General features: G+C 36.2%; 2 protein-coding genes across 9 annotated transcripts in view; both read left to right on the top strand.

Annotated features, from left to right (window-relative positions):
* Nucleotides 1–4,006, top strand: part of Topaz1 (testis and ovary specific TOPAZ 1) — a 64,012-nt gene extending 60,006 nt beyond the window's left edge. The window contains 2 exon segments of the mRNA XM_015489408.2: nt 403–586; nt 3,707–4,006. Of these exon segments, the coding sequence (XP_015344894.1) occupies nt 403–586; nt 3,707–3,926 (404 nt within the window). The 3' untranslated portion in view covers nt 3,927–4,006.
* Nucleotides 4,007–4,786: 780 nt separating this feature from the next.
* Nucleotides 4,787–27,072, top strand: part of Tcaim (T cell activation inhibitor, mitochondrial) — a 34,899-nt gene continuing 12,613 nt past the window's right edge. The window contains exons 1-6 of one of the 8 annotated variants that reach the window (XM_015489404.2): nt 4,787–4,928; nt 11,573–11,645; nt 14,299–14,434; nt 17,609–17,762; nt 22,167–22,419; nt 26,829–26,924. In XM_015489404.2, coding sequence (XP_015344890.1) covers nt 11,617–11,645; nt 14,299–14,434; nt 17,609–17,762; nt 22,167–22,419; nt 26,829–26,924 — 668 coding nt within the window. In that variant the 5' untranslated portion in view covers nt 4,787–4,928; nt 11,573–11,616. Of the gene's footprint in view, nt 4,929–5,125; nt 5,280–11,571; nt 11,646–14,298; nt 14,435–15,649; nt 15,803–17,608; nt 17,763–22,166; nt 22,420–26,828; nt 26,925–27,072 lie in introns of those variants that run through there. The other 7 variants (XM_015489405.2, XM_048795383.1, XM_015489401.2 and 4 more) reach the window with 7 other exon arrangements.

The following is a 27,072-nucleotide window of genomic DNA, read 5'->3' as shown; positions in this document are numbered from 1 at the left end:
TTGATAGCAAGCAAAAACTTCATGTTATAATTCATGTTTTAGATTCATAATTCAAAATAGGCAATAACTATAAATACATTAAAACCAGATGTCATTGGAAAAAAAAATCCTAAGGAGCTATTCTGTTTTTTTTTTAATTACATTGTAATTGGCTTAAAATGATACCTGCCACAAAAATGTCATTTTTCAGATAGTCTTATATTTCCCACTTTAATGTTTCAAAAGTATTTTATAAAGAATAATGTCAGGTGTACTAAGAAACTCACTACCATATAACTTGTGTAGTAAATCTAATGTGAAGAATTATTCTATCATAATGTAATTGTCACCTATGGATATTTCAGATGTCTAGGTCTTTACTTATGGGAGCTTTAGTAAAGTTTTACTTGTTTGATTTTTCAGGTGCTGTTTCATTAGGTTGCTATCCACCACTGGAGGGAAATTTATACCGAAAACTTCTATTGATTCCTTCTTATTTATCTGAGATTGAAATGCTTTTAGCTATTGAAATCTTCCTGGTATCTAATGCTAGTAGTATTCAGAGTCCTGGAACGTCCACACAGATATTACAGATAGTTTTGAAAAGGTTGGTTGATAAAACTAACTACATTCTGAAAGCACATTATGGTTTCCCATACGTGTCCTACATTACAAATGTTTTTTGTACTTGTATATTTTTATATTTACATATACTCTGTAGATAGATTATATAAACATATGTGTATTATAAAATTTGCTAATATTTAAGAAAGCATAGGATTTATTTGAGACTTAAAACTAAACAAGTTAAGGGGCTGGGCTGGGCTGGGCTGGGCATGTAACTCAGCAGTAGAGTACATGGTTAAGATGCTCAAAGCCCTGGTTTCAATCCCCAGCACCACCAAAAAAAAAAGTTAGTAGCATTCGAACACTTCAAGTGACTTCGAAGCTGTTAGATTTGAAAAAGATAAGATCTTCAGATACCCACTTTTCCTATAATTGTACCTATTTGTTTAGAAATTGTAATTGTTTAGAGATTGGTACCTAAAAGTTCTTGGTAACCCAAAAGATGTAAAAACCAGGTCTAAGCCAGGTGCAATGGCACACACCTATAATCCAGCCCCAGGAACTAAGGACCTTGCTAAGTTACTTAGGGCCTTACTATCTCAAAATAAAAAATTTTAAAAAGGGTTGGGGATGTTGCTCAGTGGTTAAGGCACCCTGGGTTCAATCCCTGGTACCAAAGGGGAGTGGGGGAACCCACAGGTCTAAAAGGGAAATATGTGATATTTTACTTGGTTCAGTCAAGAATACTACTGAAAATGAAGCCATCAGCCTAGGTTCCATATTTTAAAATGTTTTTATATATGCATAGATATTATAATGTAGGTGTTAGACTAGAGTGACACTTTAACGTCCCCTGAATTTAGACTTATACCACTGATTTCTTGTAGCCTAACCCAGGAAACCTAAAACATAAAGATCTCACAGGACTCCTATTTTAGAGTTTCTTGACAAGAATTTTGCTTCAGTATATTGATGTAACGAATCAGATCCTCAGATTGAATACTATTGCATAGTTTTCTATTGCATAACAAATAACCTAAAATCTAGTACCTAAAATAGCAAATATTATCTTTGTTTTTGTGGGTCAGAAATTTCAGAACAGTTTAGCTGGATGGTTCAAGCTCAGCATCTTTTACGAGACTCAGAATTTTTCATGTAATTGGAGTCCAGAATGTCAGGAGCTGTAGTCTTCTACATGATGCCTTGACTGCATCTGGACATTGCCTTTCCTAGTTGAATCTCCTGATTGCCTATTGTCGGAAAGCCCCAGTTCAACACATGAACATTTGCATAGGTTGCTTGAGTAAAAGGAGAAAACTGCAAGGCCTTTTGTGACCTATATCAAGCAAGAACTGTGAATGGTGTCAGGTTTTACCCTATCTTTAAGTTAACAAGTTAGCATGCCACAGTTTCCTGAATGCTTGCATGAGACTCAAGACTCTTCTGTTGGAGACAAGAGTACTTTATTAGTTGTGGTGCAGGGAACAGCATGACTGTCTGCATATTTATATTATTCATTCTCATTCCTAAATCCACAAATGGACCTTTGTGTATTACCTGCAGATGCACTGGATTCTGTTACAGGAGAGGAGTCCCAAGCTTAAGAGAATCCAAATCTTTTATAATGGGAAATAGCATGCCTACTTTTTGTTCTGCAGGGAGATACTATCTCCATCTTCTAAGGCTGTAAATAAACCTGCCTTTTTCTCCTGAAGGAGAAATTATCCTGGCTTTCAAGATTGTTCCAAATTTCAAGGATGTTTATATATAATGAACAAAGGATAGTTGGTGCCTTTCAAAAAAACTTCCCAAATTTCAGGATACCATGGAAAATTGTCATCCCAACAACCTAGTAACCAAAGTGACAGTGAACAACTTTGGATTTCTTCTGTTAATTATAGAAGTCATTTAGTCTAGCTCACTAGAAAGAAAATAATTTCAGCTCCACCTTTTTTTTAAAACCCACTAAAATTAGCACCCCCTCACACACACTTTTTTTTTAATAGCTTTGTTTTCTGAGGATTTCCTTTTTACCACTGTGAACTATAGTGGCCTGAGGCAACTGGGCTTCCCATCATCTTAATGAGGGCTTGATTTTTCTGGTAGCATTCCATTCCTCACACATGCCGTCTATTTACTCACTGTTGAATTTGGGGGGTATTTGTGGCCCTAGAGCATAACTAGTGACATCCATAGAACTTGATTTCTTTTTTATCCAAGCTGAGTATGTTTTCTCTTATTATTATCATGCTGAGCTCTGCCTTATAATATTAACCTTTCTGAGAGAAAATATTACTCATCTTTAGATTTTCAAAACACTACACATATTTGGCATATGCTCAGTCTACCAGAACACCACTTGCTAAGCTAGAAGGCACTTGGCCACTTTTTCCTCTCTTTGACCATTGGCTCCTGTTTCAAGTGCTAATATAACACCTACATCTCTATTTTAAATACTTCCCATCCTATATCCCAGAGGAAAAAGTGCCCTAAAGAATGAATTTTACACAAGCACACACAGTCACAACTGATAGCAGAGAGCTGGTAGAAAATGTATTTATTAGAAAAGTAAATTCTAGCACTTACTTTCTTCAGTCCTGACTTGTTACTTCATTAAGTTAAGATATACAGCAATACAGTTCGATACCAAATATTAGCCACTATTATTTGCTTTCAACTAACAATAGTCAATATCAAGATAAAATTAACATGCAGTTGTCAGTAATGCAAAACTTCATTTAATATTCTTTCATGCATTATAGTGAATAATTATACAGTCATTAACTTTGCAAATACAAAGTGATAGGTAATTATGTTTTAGATCAGTATTTTACAAGTCATCAGTTGCTGCCTAGTTTGTGATGCAATCATTTTGGGGTGTTGCCACCATCGTTAAAATTGAAAGACAGTATAAAATGTACATCATCATCATCAGAGTAACTATTTTATGAGATTTCTCGTTTTTTATGAAATTTTTATATTACTGGGTCAAAATTTACAATACCTTTCTTCCCATGCATGGGTCATTGTCTGAAAGATACTTCTAAAACAATAAAGTGAAAGGAGTGTCATGGCTTAGTACCAATATAAATGAAGCTTTTCAAGAAACCATATTGTTGCTTTTTAGAATTTCTGACTTTGTGAGATGTTCACTTTATAGATGTGAAGACAACAAGCCTCGGAGCAAGGATGATTATCAAGCTGCAGTGGAAAGGTTAATTATGGCTGCTCGAATATCAGATCCAAAGCTTTTCATTAAGCACATGACTGTCAATGTTAATAAGGAACAGGTTTATAGTTTGGAACATTGTTCTGCCCTGAAATGGTTGAAAGAGAATATGAAATGGGCTGGAAAGGTTTGGCTTTTCAGTAATCATTAGTTAATAAAGGCTTTTTTTTTTTTTTTTAAAGTTCAAGTAATCATTGTTGAAGATAAAAAGCAATAAAAATAAAGTTTTCACTTTTGAGTTTTTGCACTTTTTTAAAATTATAGCAAGTTAACTGTTTTTAAGCAATAAAAGTTTGTGTTGATATATGTAATTTGTAATAGTTTTATCCACACTGAAAGTGACCTTTCAGATTAATTTAGAAGAACTTCGGTGTGGTAAATCCCCATTTACTGCAAAATCCAAACAGTGAAAAAAATCACTGAATACTGTGCACCATTTAATAAAAAGGAACATTGCAAGCAGGTAACAAGTGTTCAGAAAAACTTTGAAGTTTTTCTGTAAGGGTATGAAAGGGATTAGTGGGTTCTCAGTTCAGTCTAAGCTAACCTACAACTAATCTTTGCAAATGGTAAAATAATATTAAAGCGACTTGAACACAATTTTCAAAGTACCTTCTGAATTTAAAGGCATGCTTTCTGAACTTTTCCTTTGGTGCATCTTAGAATACTGCTTTTTGAATATTTGTATTTTGTTACATTAGGAACAAATACGAGAACTATCCAAACCACTTTGGAAGTTAAAACTTCTTTTCTGAAGACAGCTTCAAAATTTGCAGCGTACTCGCCAACATAATAGTCCTCATTTTTAATTTGGTGCTTAAAACCATAAATTCATATCATTTAGAGAGAAAAAAATGAATAAAGAACAAGATGTGACCGTGACGGGGGCTGGAGCGCGAAGCCGCCTTCAGGGAGTCCCCAGAGTGCGTTGACTGCGGCATCCCTCGCCAGGCTCCGGGGCGGGGCATAGCGGCGCTGCGCATGCGTGCCCCGCCCCCCAGCGCGCGCCCAGTTTGCCCTTCGTGATGGCCGGCCCTCGGGCCAGACCACCTCCTGCCGGCTAGCCACCCGTCTCCCTGCAGCCTAGTCCCGCACATTCCGGAGCGCTCTTCAGCGCCTCCTAAAGCTCTCAGCGGAGCCCCCTGGGCGGCCGGTAAGAAGTCAGGGAAGCAACGGGCTGTGGCGCCGACGTCAGCGCGGCGGGGCGCCCCGAGGCTCGGCCCGCGCGCAGGCGCGTTGGCGTAAGGCTGCTTGACCTGCACCCGGCCGCGTGCGGGCGCTCGGAGATACGGCGGCGCGCGGCCTATCGGCTCCTTGGTTGGCGTGGGCGGTGGCTCCCCGCGAGCGCGCGCTCGCACAACTCGGCCTCCTGGAACGCCAAAGCTGTGAGGAGCGCGGGCCCAGTCCCTGATCCTAGGTCGGTCCCTTCCGAGGAGAAAGCGGAGGCAGAGCTCGAACCACCTCAGCTTGGGCTTTGAACTTTTAAAGCTCGTCCGGGGCGCGGGTATCTATATGTGCTTCATCTTTCCTTGAAAGGAGAACACAGACTTTAGGCTTCATTGTTTCCGATTTAAGATTTCCCAAAGTGTTTGTCTTACTGCAAATTGTTACGACTTAAATTTCATAGCAAGGGATTTAGAAAAGAGCCAGATGGAGCAACCTGCTTTCAAAAAAAACCTTACAAGATAGTTACTAAGGGAAGTCACAGTTTAAATGAGAGTAACCTAAGGTTAATTGTTAAATAAGTTACTTTAAAATGAAAATTGTCCCAAGAGGTCAAAGCTCAGTCCTGGGACCTCCACTTGGCAAACACTGTTAATTGTTGTTTCTGTATCTGGCGAAAGTAATCTAAGTAAGAGTTTTTCTTACACTGCCCTATAATTTGGATTTTTCACCAATTATCTTTCCAATAAATTTGGTTTGGAATTGCAGAGACACTAAGTGATCTGTAAATGGGTTGTTTCCCATCTTCCAGTCCCCATAGAGAGAGTACACCCATCTCCTTGAACATGACTTTCCAGAGCGCCTATGCCCTTAGGTGTAGACCTGGCAGTTTCTTATTTTACCCTGTGCATGTCTGTATCATTACATTTACTGTATTGTTTTATGATCATCTGCCTGTGTGTCTGTTTTTCCACTTCTTCCCTCTTCTATACTTAAGATTTTGGGGAGCTGGAATTGTCTTGATTTGGGTTTTTTGTTGTTGTTGTTGTTTAGTTGTAGATGGACACCTTTATTTTATTTATGTTTTATGTGGTGCTGAGGATCAAACCCACTGCCTCACACATGCTAGGCAAGCACTTTACCACTGAGCCACAAACCCAGCCCTGTCTTGATTTTTCCCCCTATTCCCAGAACTTTACACAGGACTTGGCACATGAGCCTTGGGTGGGTGCTTCTTGGACCCAGAATGCCTCCCAAGTCTGGTAAAACAGCCTAACTTCTTTAGTTGTTTTGTAGCATGCCTAAGGCCTTTTCGAAATGGAAGGCTATCCGGTTAAGTGAAATATGGACAGGAACCACTTGCATTAAGAGTTTAAAGACAAGAAGCCTACAATTGATGTGGATGCCCCAAGCTTTCACAGCTCACTTTACTACATAGGAGAGCACCCAAGTACTCTAGCAGTGTATCTTCAGTCAGCTGATAGTAACATGACTTTTGGTGTAGCTGGTTCTGTAAGGGAAGAAAACATGAGATCTGAATCTTCTACCATTCTCGGCAGTATGTCTTTCAACATAGATTAAAAGGTTGGTGTTTTGATCATCAGATAGACCTCTTCTGATTTAGTTTTTCCAGGGCCTGCTTATTTATGCCTGAAGCGGTACAGTTGGGTTCTTGGTCTTGCAAGGTTAAGACCAAGAGCTGTGTCACACACAAAGGCAAGCAGCCATGCCTGACAGCCTGCTGGACTCTTTCATTGTCTCCACTTAGAATTTTATTTTTCAAAATCTCAAAAAGTAAATAAGCTATACAGGGAACAAGGAACTAGTTCCAGAACAATTTTAAAATTATTTGACTTGGCATATGATTGTGCATCTAAAGATCTTTCCCTGTGTTTGTTTTAGGAATTTTTTTTTATTTATGTTTTTGGTTGTAGTTGGACACAATACCTTTATTTCATTATTTATTTATTTATTTATTTATTTAATGTGATGCTAAAGATGGAACCCAGGGCCTCGCACATGCTAGGCGAGCACTCTACCGCTGAGCTACAATCCCAACCCTGTATTAGGTATTTTTAGTGAATTAAAGTTTAAAAGCTTTCTAACAGACACCTCAGAATCCTCTGAGAACCTAAAGCAACAGTTGTCAGAGTGAGCATGTATCAGAGTCCCCTGAGAGTGTGTCCTGGCAGAGATCTCTGGCTCCTACCCAGTTTCTGGTTCTGCAAAGCTGGGGTGGGGTCTAATAATCTGCATTTCTGACAAGTTCCTGGTGATGCTGTTTTTGCTTTAAGACTTCGGCCCTTAAAGTTGTATTTTTTCTCTTCCTTTATCCTTTTCCCTTTTCCAAAACGAGCTAGATCAAATCACAGTTTCCCTGTCACTTAAGTCTTCAGAGCTTAAAGGAGAGTTTACAGGAAACATGTGATAGTTATTTCCCACTTACAGGTCTCCAAGGGAAAACATCCATTTCCATTCCAATTCTTAAAAAGAACCAGAAAATATACGTTTAATTCTTCCCATGATTTGTGTAGGAAATGTTTATGTTAGAACAATAATTTAAGTAGATGTCAGAATTATTAACTGAATATATATATGAATTCATACACACACACACATACATATATATATATATAATTTTCTCCTTTCTCAATATAATTGATGACATATTCCTATAGGAAGGTGTATGTGAAAAGGGAGAATTGCTGGAAGCAGCAAAAGAAGTTACATTCCCTCTCACTGTTCCACTGTCCTCCAAGGAACAGTGTTTTTAAAAATCAGTATTAATTTATAAAGAAGCAATTCCCATACCACAACATTATCATACCCACATCAGTTTTCTTTTTTGAGGAGAAAAAAAATACTATTTCTATCAAAACGAATGTTTTATTACTAAGCAGGCACTAATTTTGTCTTGAAATAGTAAACATAAACAATTAGCCATGTTTATTCTGATAGATTCAAAATAATTTTTCCTACTAAAAAGTTTGAAATACTTAAGTCAGTCATTTGTACTTAATGTACTTAGGACTTGTATTCAGGGACTAGGGTTGTGGCTCAGTGGTAGAGCACTGGCCTAGCATGTGCTGGTTCAATCCTTGGCACTACATCAAAAAATAAAATAAAGGTATTGTGTCTAACTACATCTAAAAAATAAATAAATAAAAAGACTTCTATGACGTCTTAGCAAAATTACCTACTGCATTGTACATTTTAAGATTTTCAGACATTGATCATTTATTGTGATAATTCTGGGTATTTTACAGTCCCAGAATTTGTCTTCAAATAAAATATTATAGTTAACTACATGTTCTATCTATATGTAAGCCCTCACTAAGTTGGAAAAAGACTTCTGCAATTTTTATATACCCTTAATTATATAATAATGATAGTTGCCACTTTTGTGAATTTTCTGTTTGCCAATGTTGCCAGCCCCTTATGTATATTATTTTTCTTAAGTTACTTAACAAATCCTGTGAAATAGTTAACCCCAACTTTCATACCTTATGTACTCCTGAAAACATGTACAAAAAATTAGATGTGGGATTCCATAACCAGAGTGTTAAACAATAATCATAATGTTCTAAATTATATATTTCCTTTTAAAATATCTCTAATGGTTATTTCTAGTATTTTGTATGTGTCTTTCAGCCATTTTTTTTCCTTAAATACACAGTCTAAATGACTTTAGTCTTGTGAGTATCAGATAAAAAGCATGATAGATATATGTGTTATTCTTTCATTTGTTTTATTCTTGTTCTTTATTGCTGGAACTAGAATTGTAATTTTTTGTTTTTTATAAAAACAAAAGTCATTAAGATATTCACTAATTTCCCTGACTAAACTAAACTCCAGTCTGGTAAACTATAGCATTGTGCTAATTCAGTTAATAAAAATTTTAAATTCAGAATTAAAGGGCAGTTTGGAGTAATAGTGTAATATACAGGTGTTTCTGGCATACAGTCACACATGCGTTCTTGGAAAGCCTCACATCCTGAGAGATAATGCATTAGAGTAAGAGGGCTTATGCGGGGGAGCTACACACCACTTAGAACTTACTGAATTTTACAAGAGCCTTAACAAAAATCATATTAAATCTAGTGTAGACCAGTTTCATCAAAACTAAAATTTCAATCTAGGAAGAGCCTTAGTAATTATTTTTTTAAAAGACTTGGAAACATTCAGCTTTTTTATGTATACCGCAAATTTCCTCATTGTTCGATACAATGGAAAATTTAATAATACTTAAAGTAATACTTTCATGAAGCCACAAAACACCTTTGCCTCCACCCCTCGTGCTAGGGATGAACCCAGGGCCTCACATAGTAGGCAAATGCTCCAGTGCCAACATTGCTGCTGAAACCCAAAGAGGTAACTGCTTGCGGGTGGGGCTTCACTTTTTTTCTAAGAACTCTGCCTGTCCACAAAAGCTTTCTTTTTAGTGGAGGAAATCCCCCATGATTTCATAAACTGAGATATCACTCAAGACAGTTAAACCCAGATTGCATTGTTACCGTCATAGGCCTAAATGCAACTTTTGAATTGTTCAGTAATTTGGGCTTTTCAAGCAAATTTGGTTCACAGCAGAATTAAGGAGAAAGTAAACAGAATTCCCACTTATCTCCTGTCCCAAGACACGCATAACCTCCTGCACTGCCCAAGTCCCACATTTGTTATAATCAGTGAACCTACACTGACACATGGTTATTACCCTAAGTCCATTCTATCGGGTTCTCTTTTGGTGGTGCACATACTAAGGATTTTGACAAATGTGATGAGTTTCTACCATTGTAGTATCATACAGAAGAGGTTCACGACCCTAAAAAGCCTCTGGGTCTTGTCTATTCATTCCTCCCTAACTCTGGCTCCTGGCAAACCACTGGTCTATTATCTCCATACTTTTGCCTTTTCTGGAATGTCATATATTTTGAATTGTAGCCTTTCTAATTTGGGCCTTTTTTTAACTTACATATGCAGTTAGTTAAGTTTCTTCCATGTCTTTACATGGCTCAATACCCTCTTTCCTTTTAGCCTGAATAACATTCCATTGTCTGAAAGTACCATAGTTTACCCATTTGCCTATATAAAGGACATATTTGTTGCTTCCAAACATTGGATAAAACTATTATCAACATCCGTGTGGGATTTTGTATAGATATGAGTTTCAGTTCGTTTGGATAAATACTAAGGAATGCAATTGTTGGGTGGGATGGTAAGAGTATGTTTAGTTTGTAAGAAACTACCAAGCTGTACTACTTTGCATTCCCATCAACAGTGAGTGTGCAGCTGTGAATGAGAGCTCCTGTGGCTCAACGTCCCTGCCTGCACTGTTGTAGGTGCAGTACACTGTTGTCAGTGTAGTCAGTGTTGTAGATTTAGGTCATTGTAATAGGTATGTGGTAATATCTCATTACTGCTTTAATTTCCAGTTCCATGGTGACATGTTAAACTTTTTTTCATATGATTTGCCATTGGTAAATCCTCTTGGTAAGGTGTCTGTTCAGGTTTTCGTCCATTTTTTAATTGGGTTGTTTACTTTCTTATTGTTGAGTTTTAAGAGGTTTTTTTTGTGTGTGTATTTTGGATACAGTCCAGTATCAGATACATCTTTTATATGTGATACTTTGAATATATGGCTGTCGTCATCTTCTCTTTTCTATTTATTTTTTAGTTTTCGGTGCACACAACATCTTTATTTTATTTTTATGTAGTGCTGAGGATCGAACCCAGCGCCCCGCGCATGCCAGGCGAGCGCGCTACCGCTTGAGCCACATCCCCAGCCCTCGTCATCTTCTCTTGACTTTCGTGGAGCAGAAGTTTTCCATTTTAATGATGTCTAGCTTGTCAGTTATACTTTCTTTCATGGGTGATGCCTTTGGTAGTCTATCTAAAAAATCATCTTCATACTCAAGGTCATCTAGATTTCCTCCTGTGTTATCTTCTGGGAATTTCATAGTTTTGCATTTTATATTTGGGTCCATGATACATTTTGAGTTAATTTTTATCGGGGGTATAAGTTCTGTGTCTAGTTTACTTTTTTTTTGCATGTGGATATCCAGTTGTTCCAATGTCTGTTATTTAAAAGACTATCTTTGCTCCATTGTATTGCCTTTTTTCCTTTGAGAAATCAGTTGACTATATTTACATAGACCTATTTTGGGGTTCTCTTTTCTGTCCATGGATCAGTTTGTTCTTTTGCCAGTACCACACTGTCTTGATTATTGTACCTTTAGAGTAAGTCTTGAAGTCAAGTAGTGTCAGTCTTTCCGACTTTATTCTCCTTCAACATTGAGTTGGCTACTCTGAATCTTTTGCTCTTCACATAAACTTTAGGTTCCATTTCTCTATATCCATAAAATAATTGTGATTGTACTGAATCTATAGACAAAATTGAAAAGAATTGATATCTTGACAATATTGAGTCCTCTTATTCATGAACATGGGATGTCTCTCCATTTACTTATATCTTTGATTTCTTTTATCAGAGTTTTATAGTTTTATAGTATAATTTTATCCATATTTTATTAGACTAACCTAAATATTTCCTTTTGGGGGGTTGGTAACATAACTGGCAATGTGTTTTTAATTACAAATTCCACTTGTTCATTTGTGGCTTCTGCTTAACTTTTTAAGCAGTTGATGGATGCCTGGAAGTTGACATACATATATATTCAGAAATGTTCTGCCACCTGAGACCTTGGAGGAGGTAAGCTTCATGGTCCAATTTATAGTTAACATTGGGGAAGAAGGGGGAATCTGTTACGCATTTGGTTAATTTCAAGTTCTAAGGCTATTTTATGTTATAGTGGAAGGCAGGAACAAAAAAGGAAAACAAAGTTCACATGAACAGCCAAGTCCTCCAAGAGTCCACTCAGAGCAGAAAGTGAAAAAGAATACTGTCTTTCAGAATATTACTGGGTGTAACATTTTTTAAGAGAAAAAAAAACGATCACCTTTCCCTTTAGCACAGTCACTTTATGATATTATATTTCAAATATGCAGAACATAGTGTTTTTTTCTTATTTTAGAGTTTAGAAGAGGAAATTCCTATTTATTTTGTGGTAATGGGAATTGACCCCAGGGCTGCCCTACCACTGAGCTACATCCTGAGCCCTTTTAATTTTTTATTTTGAGACAGGGTAAAAAGTTGCCTAGGCTGGCCTCAAACTTGCAATCCTCCTGCCTCCCAAGTAGCTAGGATCAGAGACATGTACCCTGAAGAAATGACTATTTGTAATGAGAATATAAAAGGGAAGGTTCTAGGGGGAATGGGTACCATACCTCCTGGTACACAGTAGTATGTGGTAATTGTTAAATAAGCAAATACAACTTGGAAAGGTGGAAGTGGGTGGCAGGGAAGATTATTAGGGCTCTATAATCATGTAGAAGAAAGGGAAAAAAAATGAGGAAGATCACTGGAGACCTGACTGGGGGTTTCTGTAAGAATTGGAGATCACATTGGAAAGATAGATTGGGCAGCTTCAAATACCGGACTAAGTAGTAGATTTTATTCTACAGAAATTGTGGGAGCCATCACAGGTGTCAGGACTACAGTGAGTGGGTTTTAGGAAAGTTAACCTATTGGTGGCAGGCAGTGTGGTTAGGGAAAGAAACAGGAAAGTAGACTAATTGTGGTACCGTACAGTCCGTTTCTGTGGTGATGCTGATTGGCCAGAGAAAGTGGAAAGAAGAAATGATTTCAAGGAACTATAAAGTGACAAGTTTCAAAGTAATTGAACATGGGTACGAGTAGTGAGGTAGCTTGGATTTTAGGTTTTGACAACATTAGGAAAGGAAAAAAATAACTCCTCCTTATTTAGATGTGTAAAATTTCATTAAATTAAATGTATCTGATACAAGACACTTGGCAGAACCAAGTGTCCGTCATATACTTGGAAATGAGAACTACAGCTCAGAGGGGGAATAAGAAGAGTTGTCACTGTCGTCTACTTAGACAAACTTATGTTGAGGACTTTAATCCTTGGCTTATTGTTTCCTTTACTTACTGTTCAAAGGCCTGTTGAAATACTTAATGTGGAAACTATACATTGACTTTATGAAAGGTTCAAATACATGCAAAAAACAGAAGGTAATCTGAAAATATGTTGGTAGTCTCCAGATTGTTGAAAAATCTCCAGAAAAGATTCTTTTCTTTTTTTTTTTTTTTTAAATTTTTAATATTTATTTTTTAGGTTCTCGGCGGACACAACATCTTTGTTTGTATGTGGTGCTGAGGATCGAACCTGGGCCGCACGCATGCCAGACGAGCATGCTACCGCTTGAGCCACATTCCCCAGCCCTTCTTTTCTTATTAAATAAGAATTTTAATAATTATTATACATTAAAATAATGTCTTATTTTAAAAAGTAAAACCTTAAAAAAAAGATATAAAACCTTTCCAAAGACTCAGCACACCTACCATATCAGAAAGAATGTGTGCACAAAAGCTAGATCTTCTTTTTAGAACTTTTAGAATAGTAAAGGTAAATTATAACATTTAAAAATAGGTGTAGCAAGACATGATGACACCTAATCCAAGCTAATCAGGAGGCTGAGGCAAAAGGATCATTTGAGCTCAGCAATTGAAGGCCAGCCTGAGCAACATAGCAAGACCATGTCTCAAAAATGTTAACTAAAAACAAAACAGGTTTCATGGCATGCTTTCCAAAAATTGCAGATAATTTCTTTTTTTTTTTAATATTTATTTATTTATAGTTATTGGCAGACACAACATCTTTGTTTGTATGTGGTGCTGAGGATCGAACCCAGGCCGCACGCATGCCAGGCAAGCGCGCTACTGCTTGAGCCACATCCCCAGCCCAGATAATTTCATTTGGACTTAAAAACTATACTTTTCTTTTAGTTGGGGAAAAACTATTGTAAAAACATTCCAGGTGGATTATGCCAAAATTTCACAATTAGAATATTAAGTTATCCAGCTAAAATAATGTTATTAACACACTAGTAATTTTAAAATAAAAAGACGTCTTCCATCTCTTTATAAACGTCGTAATTATCAAACTATTTTCATTATGGAGAAATTACACTATTGGATATTGAATTTTTTTTTTCTTCTGAGGAAGAAAATTTACAAAGAAAATTATCATTTGCCATGAAACCAGTTAATATTTCAAAATGGACTAGGGAAGGGAAATTTTATTATTATTTAGTATTTCTCATATTGAATCAGAGGAATTTATTATAACCACTATTTCAGAACCCTAATAGATTTCAGAAAACCACAGGTTTCTATCTTGGTGCTCTGATATTTCCCATGTATAGTACTAACTTGACTATAACTGCACATGTTGGGGATATGAGTCTGTGCTCAGAGTAATCAGGCCACGTCTCTTTGAAAGGTTCTGTCTAGAAAAGATTCTGCCTCACTGGTTCCACTACTCAAGAGCTTTATCAGGAGCAGAAGCAGTCAATGCCTTGAGGCCTTTCTATTTTGCAGTCCACCCAGATTTCTTTGGACAGCATCCCCGAGAAAGGGTAAATCTTTATTTATTTTTTAACCTGTTGTCTCTATTTGTTTACCTCTGACATTATATAATATAGAGAGTTCTGTAAATTTGGATTATTCTGTCATGGTGATATAATTAGTGCTTTGATCAAATTTGAAATATAGAAACTTGAAAATTAGTAAATTTTCAAATAAAATTAATAAAAAGTAAATACTGGAAATTTGAAATATAATGATTGTTTTTTATGAAAATTGTCATTGTTCTTATACAGGCCATAAAGTTTCCATGTAAACTTTGGAGTATTAGTAGTCATATTTTCTTTTTTAAAATTTTTATTTATTTATTTATTTATTTTATTATTCTTATTATTATTATTATTATTATTGGTACCAAGGATTGAACTCAGAGGCACTAGACCACTGAGCCACATCCTCAGCTCTAAATATTTTATTTAGAGACAGGGTCCCACTGAGTTGCTTACAGCCTTGCTTTTGCTGAGGCTGGCTTTGAACTCACGATCCTCCTGCCTCAGCCTCCCAAGCCACTGGGATTACAGGCATGCGCCACCACGCCGGCATAGTAGTCATATTTTCTGTACCAGTTCTTGGATTAAAATTGAGGATCTGAAATAAAACTTAAACCTCTATCATCATAGTCAGTCCTTTTTTTAAGGATGTTTCAAGGAATATTTTGCAATGCCCTAGTAATTTTGCTTTAGGATTGCCTTCTTACAATTTCAGTTACTGTGTACAAATGGATAAGGAAAAAAACATGATAAACTTAGGACAGTCAATATTTTTAACATTAGATAATAATAGAATTACAAAGCCAAATGCTTTGGAATTATTTCATTGGTTCCTTTCATCTTCATCAATATCAGTACCTGATTTAACTTGAAAAGGAACTTAAACTCTTGAAAATTAGTACTTTTTTTTTTGTCCTTTGCTATCTACAGTCAAAAATATACGAATTTTACTTATTTGCTCTAGGAAGATAATCCTTATTGATATTTCCAACATATGTTGACTACACAAAGTCACAAACTTTCAAAGTAATTATTAAATTGATTCAACAGAAAGTTATCTGTTACCTTGGGGAATTGTTGATAATTTAAAGTTTTTAAACCTGGAAGCAAAAAAAATGAACCTATTAATGTTTGAGTGTTTTCCCTTACCTACAATGTCTTTAAATCACAGCCTCTGTGTGCTGTAAAGGATTAACTCAGTGAACTTGGGTTGCTTAAGCCCTGCACACTGCAAAGAACTGGCTTCAGTGCTGGGAGATGAACCTTGAGCCTTTGGAATGTCCTGCCTGATGAGAATGAACTATAGGATAAGACCATCTAACAGGAACTGTCAGCCATGCCACATAGTTTATGCTAACAGTGTGATTCATGGTAAATACATCTTTTCCTCATATAAGGCCCTGGGTCACATTATCAATTTGACCTCTAGGGTCTGCTAAAGACTGAAAAACTAAAGTTAGTAACATGGATACTACATAACTATATGACTGGCCCCCAGTTAAACCCTGGATACCAAGGCTTGAATGAGATTCCCTAATGGGCAGCACTTCTCATTTTTCCTGTGCATCACTGCTGGGGGACTAAGCATTGTCCATAAATCTCCACTGAGAAAAAACATCTGGGAACTTGTCCTTGGCCTCTCCTGGACTATGCTCTATGTGCCTTTTCCCTGGCTGATTTTAATTTGCCCTCCTTCTGTTGTAATAACCGTAGTTGTGGACATAACTGCTCTTCTGAGTTCTGCAAATCCGTCTAGCAAATCACTGAATCTCAGTCTGATCTAGGGTACCCTGACAATGTGCCTGGAGTTTAATTGCTTTTCTGACTTTACATTCTTACTCTTTTGCCTTGTATTTTTGAGTGCCTTCCCTGTGCAGTCCTTTGCATAAGCTGCTCCCTCTGCCTGAGACATCCTTCCCCAGGGTATCCCTGATACGCTTGCCCTCTACGTTCTCACTGAAACATCACCTTTCAGTAAGGCTCTCCCAGGCTATTTAAAATTGCTACCCCACATTGCCTCCTGCAGTCCTTTTCCTCCTTACACTGCAGTGCTTTTTTCTGTTTTTAATTTTTTCTTTTCAAGGTATCCTATGTCCTTATTTATGAAGTTTATTGGTCTTTTTTTTTTCCCCCTACCCTTACTGAAATGCAGGCTTGATGCAGGAACTTGTTCCTACACACTCACCCAGTCTTCCCTTTTACAGGAAGCAGACCCAAGTCCCATTTGGTCATAGCATCAGGCTCAAGGTCCAGGATCTCACACTGATGCAGAGTTGTTGTTTTAAATCCTCGTTAACTAATCTTAAAATATATAAAACATTTATAAATTTGAAAGGTCAAAATTAAATATAAAGCTCACTGAGAAGTCTCGTTTCCATTCTTATCTACTTTATTCCATTTCTCTTCACTTCCTATAGATAATCATTTTTGTTAATTTTAGTGTTATTATTCCTTTGTTTCTTTTTTTAATATCTTTTAGTTGTTGATAGACTTTTATTTTATTTATTTATATGTGGTGCTGAGAATTGAACCCAGTGCCTCACACATGCCAGGCAAGTGCGCTACCACTGAGCCACAGCCGCAGCCCCTATTCTTCCTTTGTTTCTTGACAAAAATAGAAACATGTATCAAAAATAATTTGGAAGATTTCATCACACTAGCAAAAAATGTACCTGACTTATGAACTCTCATAGCTAAGAACATCATATTATAATAAATTCAACATATGAAAATAAACAATGATTTCTTCTAATTTCCAATCACACTGTGTGCCTGAGAAGAGGCTTAGAGTAACAAGAAGCATGATTATTGATGCCATTCTTCTATAGAGCTGTTCCTTCACTAAAGTGCATTTCTTCTTTTCACATGACAGTATATGCTGGAAATCACTCCATCGCAGTTCATTGATATCTTCTACATCAACTTTGTCTTCGTCTTGATTCCCTAGTACTTCATTGATAAGAGCTCTATAGGGCTGGGAATGTGGCTTAGTGATAGAGCACTTGCCCAGCATGTTCAAATGTCTGGATTCAATCCCCATTGCACGAAGAAAAAGGAAAATCCCAATTTTTTAAACTAGATTATTAAATAACCTCAATAGTGTTTAAAAGGTTAGATACAGTTTCTCTTGTGTCCTTTTTCTATTTTGTCTTAAATGCTATTCATACTTTTTTCCAGGAAGTCAATGAAAATTCTCTTAAGAGATTAAGTGTCTACTTAGAAAACCTCCAGAAACCAGGCTTCAAGTCTTTGAAACCAACTCCACTTACATTTTATGTAAGAGAAACAGACCAGAACCCCTCTGATGGCCAGGAACCCTTTAGTTCTCCCGGTACGTGGTCTTATTTCTAGTGTGTCCCTTGCAAACTGCATGCTACATATATTCATTAATTTTGACCTTGCTAAGGAATACCTTTGGATTGAAGCCTTGGTCATTGAAAAATAGTATCACTTAATTCATTGTTTTTCTAGGGTTAGATTGTATTCCTAACTGCATGTCTTTGGATAAGCCATTTTTTATGTTGTTGTTTTTTTTTAACTGTCTTGTCTGTAAAACTGAAGTACCTGTTTGTCTCCTTATTTCAGTGTTGTCTTAAGTGTTAAGCATGTCTATAACAATTTATACTTCTAAAAACTATAGTTTGCATTCTCTCATTTAGTGCCAACAGTACCTAAGAGGTTGATAGTATTTGCCCAGTTGTAACAGTAATGTTCAGTGACTTTCCCAAGACCCTAGAGATAGACTGTGACCTTGAATCCAGGTCTCTGAACTCCCACCTCATGCTGTTTTGAAAATCTAACCAACTGTAACACAGCCTTTTTCCCAGTACTTTTTGTCAAGGTTTTAGTTATAATCAGTAATTCTTCATTGGGGACAAATGTTTTGGTAGGTAAAAAGCTTTGAAGGACTATCTTTTATCCAAGTGTGTGTGTGTGTGTGTGTGTGTGTGTGTGTGTGTGTAGAGAGAGAGAGAGAGAGAGAGAGATCTCCTTTGGCAATCCTTGAGGGAATAACCTTATTTTTAGAATAAACTTAAAACCATTTGAAGATTTACTAAGAGCTTTTTGTGAGTAAAGGCTAAAACAATTAGAAAATGCATTATAATTTTTTTAAACAAACTATTATTTGTTTTGGGAACAGAATTTGGGAAGTCTTTTGAGACCTAGAATCTGTGTCTAACTCTACCAGTAATGAGCTGTGTGACTTTAACTTAACTTTGAGGTCTTCATTGATCAAGGTGAAGACCCCAGAGTGCTGTGTAGAGACCACTGGAGATCCCTCACTTCTGCCTAATGTTCAGGAGGCGCTCAGGACCTAGGGTGTAAAGGGAAGGGCTCCATCTAAAGATTGCCTGAGGAGAGTCTCAATGCTGATGATGGCTTCCCACCTGGCCTTTTCAGGGACCAGAATTTCATGCTATATTTTCTCCAGTCTTTTCCTCTCCTATGGGAGATCAAGAATCACAAATTCCTTTTCTTGACAGTTCTCCATCTACCTCTGATTTAGAGTTTTACTTAAAATCACCCCTTGTTTGTCATTATCCAGAGAGAAAAAGTCAACTCATAGCCCTTTTTTAAAGAAACAGCTATGTTGAAGAATGCTATAAATAATAATAAATAGTAACTGTATCATTTTAAGTGATACAATTCCGTTTGAAAGTGTAAATAATCATTATTTGTTTAAACCATTGTAAATATGTCCTTCTTAGCTATGGGAGTCACGTGAGACATATTGTTTGCTAGTTTCAGACCAAGTGTTCATAGTGTTACTTAATGGATAGTGTTTCTATTATTAAACTTCAAGATTAGTCTAGGAATTTTCCAGGCTCAGTAGCGCAAACCTTTAATCCCAGCTGCTTGGGAGGCTGAGGCAGGAGAATCAAAAGTGTGAGGCAAGCCTCAGCAACTTAGCAATACCCTATTTCAAAATGAAAAAAAAGGACTGAGGTATAACTCAGTGGTAGATCACCCTAGGTTCAGTCCCCAGTACCTAAAAAAAAAAAAAGGCTAGGAATTGAAGAAACATCATACTAATAACGTCAGTATTCTTAGGTTTCTCCAAGAAAACAGATAAAATTAATAGAGGCAAATTATACCTTTTACAGTTCTTAAAATAGTATCTCCAGTCTATTTGTATGTATCTAGGAGAGTCACTCTGAGGTCTACAACTACTACTTGCCACTACCACCACTAGCTTAAATACTGAATATATATGTAGTTAAAGAATAAGCTGAATTTGAAAGCTTAGAATGAAACTTAGCTCCACACAGCAAATTAAGGGCAAAGCTGATACTAGAGCTAATGTTCCCTTATTCCTAGCCCAGTAGTTTGATTTATAAACCATACTGTCTATTGATGATTCTTTAAAATATTGCTAGTACTCATTTTTTGCCTTTGCCTTTATGACACAGATTGGCACTTTAACAAAGCCTTTAAACACATTTTTCTTTAACATTTTTATTCAATTGTAAAATTAAAATCAATTTTTTTTCTTAGAATACTAAAAATCATTAATCAGCCTTTCATTGGTAATTAAGATGTTAGTAAGATAAAACATTTACTCCTTTTTTTTTATCACGGAAATTTTAAGAACCATTTTATATTATTAAGACATTGAAATTTTTAAAGGCCTAGTCATTTCTTCAGTTCCATATTTTCTTGATTGCCCATGAGAAAATAAGGTTTATTGTTAAAATAAGTTTTATTTTAAGAACTTTCTGTGAATTAATGCTAAAACAAATCACTGTAGCCAGCTCTGACTATATAAAGATAAAAAATCTTCTACTTTCAGTTAAAGGTTGTTTTCAACTATTTATTAAACAAAACTAAGTTATTGAAAAACATTAAGAATGAGAGAAAACATAACATACATGACCAAAAGACAAAGTTAATATATAAAGAGTTCTTACAAATCAAAAAGAGAACACAGCAGATCATCATTAAAAAAAAAAAAAAAATGGGCAAAGTCAATGAAGAACAGCTCAGGAAATAATCCATATATATAGACAATAAAAATGGTTAGCCTCCCATGTACATATACTATATCAAAATACATTCTGCTATGTATAACTAAAAAGAACAAATAAAAATTTTAAAAATGCTTAGCCTCAGTATTCAGGTACAAATTGAAATAATTAGGTACTATTTGCTACACAAAGACATGTGCACTCTGATATAGGCAATCCTCAGTATATAGCAGTCCTTTCATTGGGTTAAATAATAAATTGATAAATTAAGAGAGAAACAAATTTCTTCCTTGACTTAGCTATTTTAAGGAAAAAGTATTTCTTCCTCACCTACAATGTAGGGTATGGATTTTCTTATCCTCCTTCACTAACTGGAAAAACTCTCTTCCCTGTAGCATTCACTTCATCATCAAATGAATCAGGTTAAAAATCTCTCAGTTTGCACATTCTGTATTTTATAAGTCTGTGGCAAACAGAAGATGTATCTCTGAGAATGATTTCAATTTTGGTATCATCAGTTGCAAAGACAAGAAAACACATTTCAGTCTAGTATGGAATGGTGAAAAACTGAAATCAACTTATAAGTCCATCACTATCGGAAATCATTAAATAAATTATACTATAGTCATGAAGTGGACTAGTATGTAGCTGCTAAAAAGAATGAAGCTGATTTATACATACAGATGTAAAAGAGTCATCAACATTAAGTGGCAAAGGCAATTTCAAAATAACATATCCAGATTGACACCATTTACATATTAAAAATGAACTATGCAAACCATGTAAGCACATATGCATATATGTGTGTGTGTGTTTGTGTGTATGTGTGTGTGTAATACACAAGCACATAGAAAAGGTTTAGACCAACACTGTCCAAGAAAACTCTGCAATGAGGGAAATAGTCTGTGTAGCTCTTGAGCACTTCCGAGGTAGCGAGTTTTGATCAAGGAAGAAAACAGCGCAATGGATTTCCTGTTGACGATTTAACAATTTAGGTTTCCAAACTTTGCCCAACATCCAAATCAGACTGTAGAAGCACTAACTTTAAAAAATATATATATTTATTTATTTATTAAGTGTAGATGGACACAACATAATGCCTTTATTTTTATGTGGTGCTGAGGATCGAACCCGGGTCCCGCCCAAAGCACTAACTTTTAAGCAATTAGATCATTTTTTTTTTCTGCAATACTGGGGCTGGAACCCAGGGCTTTGCACATGGTTAGGCAAATGCTGTATGACTAAGCTGCATACCTAGCCCAACAATTAGGTAATTTTTAATCACTACTAAAAGTATTATGTTACTAGCTAGTTGGGTGGACAAGTAAAGGGACAAGAAAATTCAAGATGGGTTTCTGTAACCACAGACTAGACAACCTACCCTCCTCATCTGAGCCACTGTAACACTGCAGTAGCTCACATGCTCACTCTCTGTACTGGACTTTGGGGAGACCTGCTCATAGAGCAGCTTTCCTATCTGTTCAGAGACCACATTCATGGGCAGCATTGATGATAATTTGAACCCCTTCTTCGGTGGGAATGGGGTTAGTCACTGAACTAGAACGCAGCTGATGTTAAAGCAATTCGTGAAGGTAAAAATAGCATTGTATGTTTTGGAGAGAGGCAGCAATTTCCCATTCACAGATGAATTTTAATCAGTAATGGAATGTTTTGAAAGATTTTGATTTTATAAATGTTGCATGAAAAGATTTTTAAGCTACAGCAAATAATCATCTGTATTAATTGTTTGGGGGAATTATATTCTCTAGGATTTCGAGCAGTCAAATTTACTTTGCACACCAGAGATCTTCTAAGCACAGTATTATATATTCTCAACTCCTGCAGTTTATCTGTTGAACATATCCAAAGCATGAACACTAATGTGCATTCCCAGCCTCTCAAAGAAACTAAAAGGATGTCTGACAGGCCCATCAAATGGGACAAGTCTTACTACTCCTTTACTGGATTCAAGGACCCTGATGAAGACCTTGAACAAGTCTCGAGAATAGAAACAACCCTAACGTATGTAAAAGTTTGTATTTAACTAAACTGCATTTGTAGTTCATGTTTAAAATTCAAGTCTAATTTTCTAGGAAAACTAATCCTATCAGTATCATTACTCCAGTCACCATTATGAAAAAGATATATTTATTTCTTAACATTGCCAAAATATTTCCAACTGTTTTTTTGTTTTTTTAAGTCTTTTGATTCTAAATGTATGTAAGAGATTATTTTAAGTTTTTGAAATTCTGTTCCAAGTTGCACCTAGTATATGGAATAGGACTGTATCTAAGACTGTGGAAGATTTTCAAGCTTTTTTACATATTGAGCAGCATTTCTTTTTTCTTTTTTTTTTTTTTTTTGAGAGTTCACTAGTAGTGTACTTCAGTATAATAATACATAACACTGAAAAAATATACAGGGAGGGGCCAAGGTTGTGGCTTAGTGGTAGAGCGCTTACTTAGCATACATGAAGCACTGGGTTCGATCCCTGGCACCGCATAAAAATAAAAACAAATAAAATAAAGTATTATGTCCATCTACAACTAAGAAGTATATTCAAAAAAATACAGTGAAGCATTATAAAATGTCATCTTGAATAGATTACTTGCCAAACTAATGTTTTTAATTATGAAAACCAAACTATCTAGTGGCTTATTATCTGCTTCATGGGGATTATCTATACTAACTCTAGAACTCCTCACTTGTTCTCTATCTAGATTCCAAAATCCAGTCCAGAAAGGGGGACAAATGTGCATCTGAGGGCACATGTTTATGTACCTGTGTAAGAGTCCAGCCATGGTATTTGTTCATATGTGTAACTAATGGATAAATCACCTCCCTAAACCTAGAGTTTTAAAATACAATTTTTTTTAGTTATAGATAAACACAGTACCTTTATTTATTTTATGTGGTGCTGAGGATCAAACCCAGTACCTCAAACATTTGAGGCAAGTGCTCTACCACTGAGCCACAACTCCAGCCCTAAACCTAGATTTTAATTGTTCAAATTCTATTCTATAAACAAAACCGAAATGAAAACATGAGATTGGGAATGATAATTTTAGTCCAGAATTAATGAGATAGTAAGAAGGGTAAAAGTGAAGAGCATCAGGGTGGGATAAAAGTTGATATACTGGAAATTTGATTTGGAAAAACAGAGGGAAGGATGAAGGGCAGCTGCCCTAGGGACTGTATTGGGAATTGAAATGATTGCCATGAGCAGGGGATGACAGGGATCTGCTCAGCCTTGGATGCCTGAGGTACAAGTCCAACTTCTTAGACTCTGAGGATGTTGCTCTGCTTACCTATGTGCTGAGCCAAAAAAAAAAAAAAAGGGAGGGGGGGCCTGGGAAATGTCTGGCCTAAAGGGTATAGAAAGGAAATGAGATTGGATAAGATAAGACACAAATGACAGTTGAAGGGGCTTAAGGAAAAAGTGTCAAAGAACTTCAAAGAAGCAGTTAGTCTGTGGCTCAGTTGAGTGAGCTAGAGATTATGCAGCCATTATGAAAAGACTGTCCCTAAGTGCCCAGAACCAAGAGCTAGTCAGCTGGCAAAACAATGGAAAAAAAATTAAAACTATAAAATGGAAGTTCAACAAGATAAGTGGCATTCATCAGACTTTCTTGTCTACTCAGAGTCTTTATCATTACTCTTTTAAAATATTCCTCTAATAAAAATCTTTAATAAATGCAGTAGACTTTGTTTTATTATACTGATAGGCTCTTAAGAGTAATGTTTTCAGGCTGGGTTTATGGCTCAGCGGTAGAGCGCTCGCCTCGCATGTGCAAGGCCCTGGGTTCGATCCTCAGCACCATATAAAAATAAATAAAATAAAGTTATCGTGTACAATTACAAAAATAGATATGTTTTTTTTTAAAAAAAGGAGTAAGAGACATGTTTTAATCATCTCTTTGTGTACTTATTTACTCATACATCCATAGTACCCACCCAGTAGTTTTATTGACCTGCATTAAAGAATTTAAAGAGCCAGGTGTGGTGGTATACTCCTGTAATCCCAGCAGCTCAGGAGGCTGAGACGAGGAGGATCAAGTGTTCAAAGCCAGCCTTAGCAACAGCGAGGCACTAAGCAACTCAGTGAGACCCTGTCTCTAAATAAAATACAAAATAAGGCTGGGGATGTGGCTTAGTGTTTCAGTGTCCCTGAGTTCAATCCCTGGTACCAACAAAAAAAGAACTTAAAGAATTAATATGAATGTGTTGGAGGACTCACAGTTTAATAATATGGAAACATAAAGTAGCTTAATAAAGATGGTAGCAATGGAAGTATCTTATTAATGAATGTAGATGGTCATTTTTCTTATAGTGCCCTGTTAATTTCATTAATATTCACTAAAAGATAACTGCTGATTTTAGCAAGAGACACATGTCATAGGTCTGAGTTTAGGTGAATTAGTTGTGATACTGTGATCTCCTCCAAGGTATACTTGGTTTTAAATTCAAGGTCTTATTTTGACAATTATAAACACAGACTCAAAAAATTCATTTTTGTCTCCTCATCTACCCTTAAAGAGGCAGCAACATTGTTTTAGAAATTAGCCAGGGAAAATTTAACTCTCCAATTTATTGATCATTATTTTTCAATCCAGTTGTCAATAGCTGATTATCTTGACAGACATTGATGTAAATATATTATTAGCCAGATAGAATCTTTGTTTTCTTAGCTTCAAAAGTGAAATTAATAATGACATAGAATTATAATGGATAGTTGTATTCAGTTTTTAATGCTTATTTTAGGGGCCTTAGATTATATTTCTTGAGCATTATTATCTTTGTAACCTGAACTAGATCATCACACCTCACGTGGTTTGAATTTAGCTTTTAAAAAGTGTAATTTTAGAGTAGAGGATCCTAGCAGGGTACAATGAGAGAGAACAGAACTGTGCGGAACAAAGGCAAGAAAAGGAATTCTCTCTTGGGGCCCTCAAAGTGAACTGTAGTGTAGACTAAATGCCTTCACCATCATGCCTTAGAGTGCTGATGAAGTTACACCTGTATTAATTTGAAGGATTTCATATCTCTTATTTCCCTAACTCTGTTAGTTATCTTTGCATCACTATGACAAAATACCTGAGATAAACAACTTATAAGGAGGAAAGGTTTATTTTGAGTCATAGTGTCAGAGATTTTGGTACACGGCTGATTGGCCCTCTTGCTTTAGACCTGTGGCAGCCCAGTATGTCATGAAGGAGCATGTCATAAGGAGGTCTGGTTCACCTTCTGGCAACCAGAAGCCAAAGAATAGAAAAGGAAGGGGCTAGCATACCAATGTCCCCTTGAAGAGCACATCTCCAATGATTTAACTTCCTCCTAGTTGGCTTCACCTCCAGAAAGTTCCATTACCTCCTGATAGCACCATAGGCTGGACACCAAGCCTTCAACATGTGAGCAGTTGGGGGCATTCAAGATCCAAAGTACAACACCCATTTTTTTTTCCACAGAAAAGTTATTGTTTTCCCCTTTAATTAGGTTTTTTTGTTTGTTTGTTTGTTTGTTTTTTGAGGAGATACTTAAGACTATGTAAATATCCTTTTATTTATCAGATATTTATTTACCCCTAACTCTAATTCACTGACGATTCTTGCCTGAATCACATTGCTTTCCTGGTTGCCAAATGTTTCCTTTTAACTGATTCCTGTGTTCCCAGCATTCCTTGAGTACTCCATTTCATTCTAGTTCATCAAGATGTTCCAAGCTCATCTGAACTGTCTCTGCCCCACTGTTTGGTTCAGCCATTTTTCTAAGAAGCTTTGGTTCTTTTTAGTAGGGAGTGTTTATTAGAAACCAGCATCTGTGTGCTCCACATACTTAATTGCTATTGATCTTCTGTGGCCAGAGCTAGGAAACACATATCTTCATCTTTGTGAATTAAAAAACATATTTATCTCCAAAATAATTAAAATTTGTTAATAAAAATTGTTAACTAGACCAGTTGATTATTATATATTAATAGTAAGAATTCTAGAGTCATGAATGCATAATTAAAAGATTATATTTCAATATACTTTTTTTTTTTTTTTTGGCGGAACTGGGGATGGAACCCAGGGCCTCGTGCATACTAGGTGAGCGCTCTCCCATTGAGCTACACCCCCAGCCCTTCAACCTACATTTTAAGACATTTTGATCCCCAAACCAAACATGGTATGTCATTTGATACTTCATTCATTATGCTTTCTCTTACATGATTTAAAGTAAACTGAATAACATGTATTAATAAGTGAAGAAAGGTTGAAAAATGTAATGCAATACCTAATAATAGTGATATAAATTAAGATATTTTTTATTTAATTTCTTATTTATCACATACCATTCAAAAGTAACAAAATGTTTGCTAATATTCTTAAAGGAATGATCATTGACTGCTGTTCCAAATTCATGTTATCAATTTTAAACACCTTTTCCTAGAGGATGAGGTCCCAGTTCTTAATCCTGGCATGCAAGAGCCTCTGTGGTCTGCTTCCTCCTGCCCTACTTCTTCAGTCTCATCTCCTGACCCTATGCAGGTGTCGTATAATCTGAGCATATTGATTTATCTTATAGGTTCTATGTACTTGCATGATTGACATGCCCACCCCTCTTAGTTATCTGCCTAGGAAAATCAAGATACATCTCTTAGGTTCCAGATCACACATCACCTGTTCTACAGAACCT

Source organism: Marmota marmota, unplaced genomic scaffold (assembly GCF_001458135.2).
Source record: "Marmota marmota marmota unplaced genomic scaffold, marMar, whole genome shotgun sequence".
NCBI classification, from domain to species: domain Eukaryota; kingdom Metazoa; phylum Chordata; class Mammalia; order Rodentia; family Sciuridae; genus Marmota; species Marmota marmota.
This window is presented reverse-complemented; position numbering and strand designations above follow the sequence as displayed.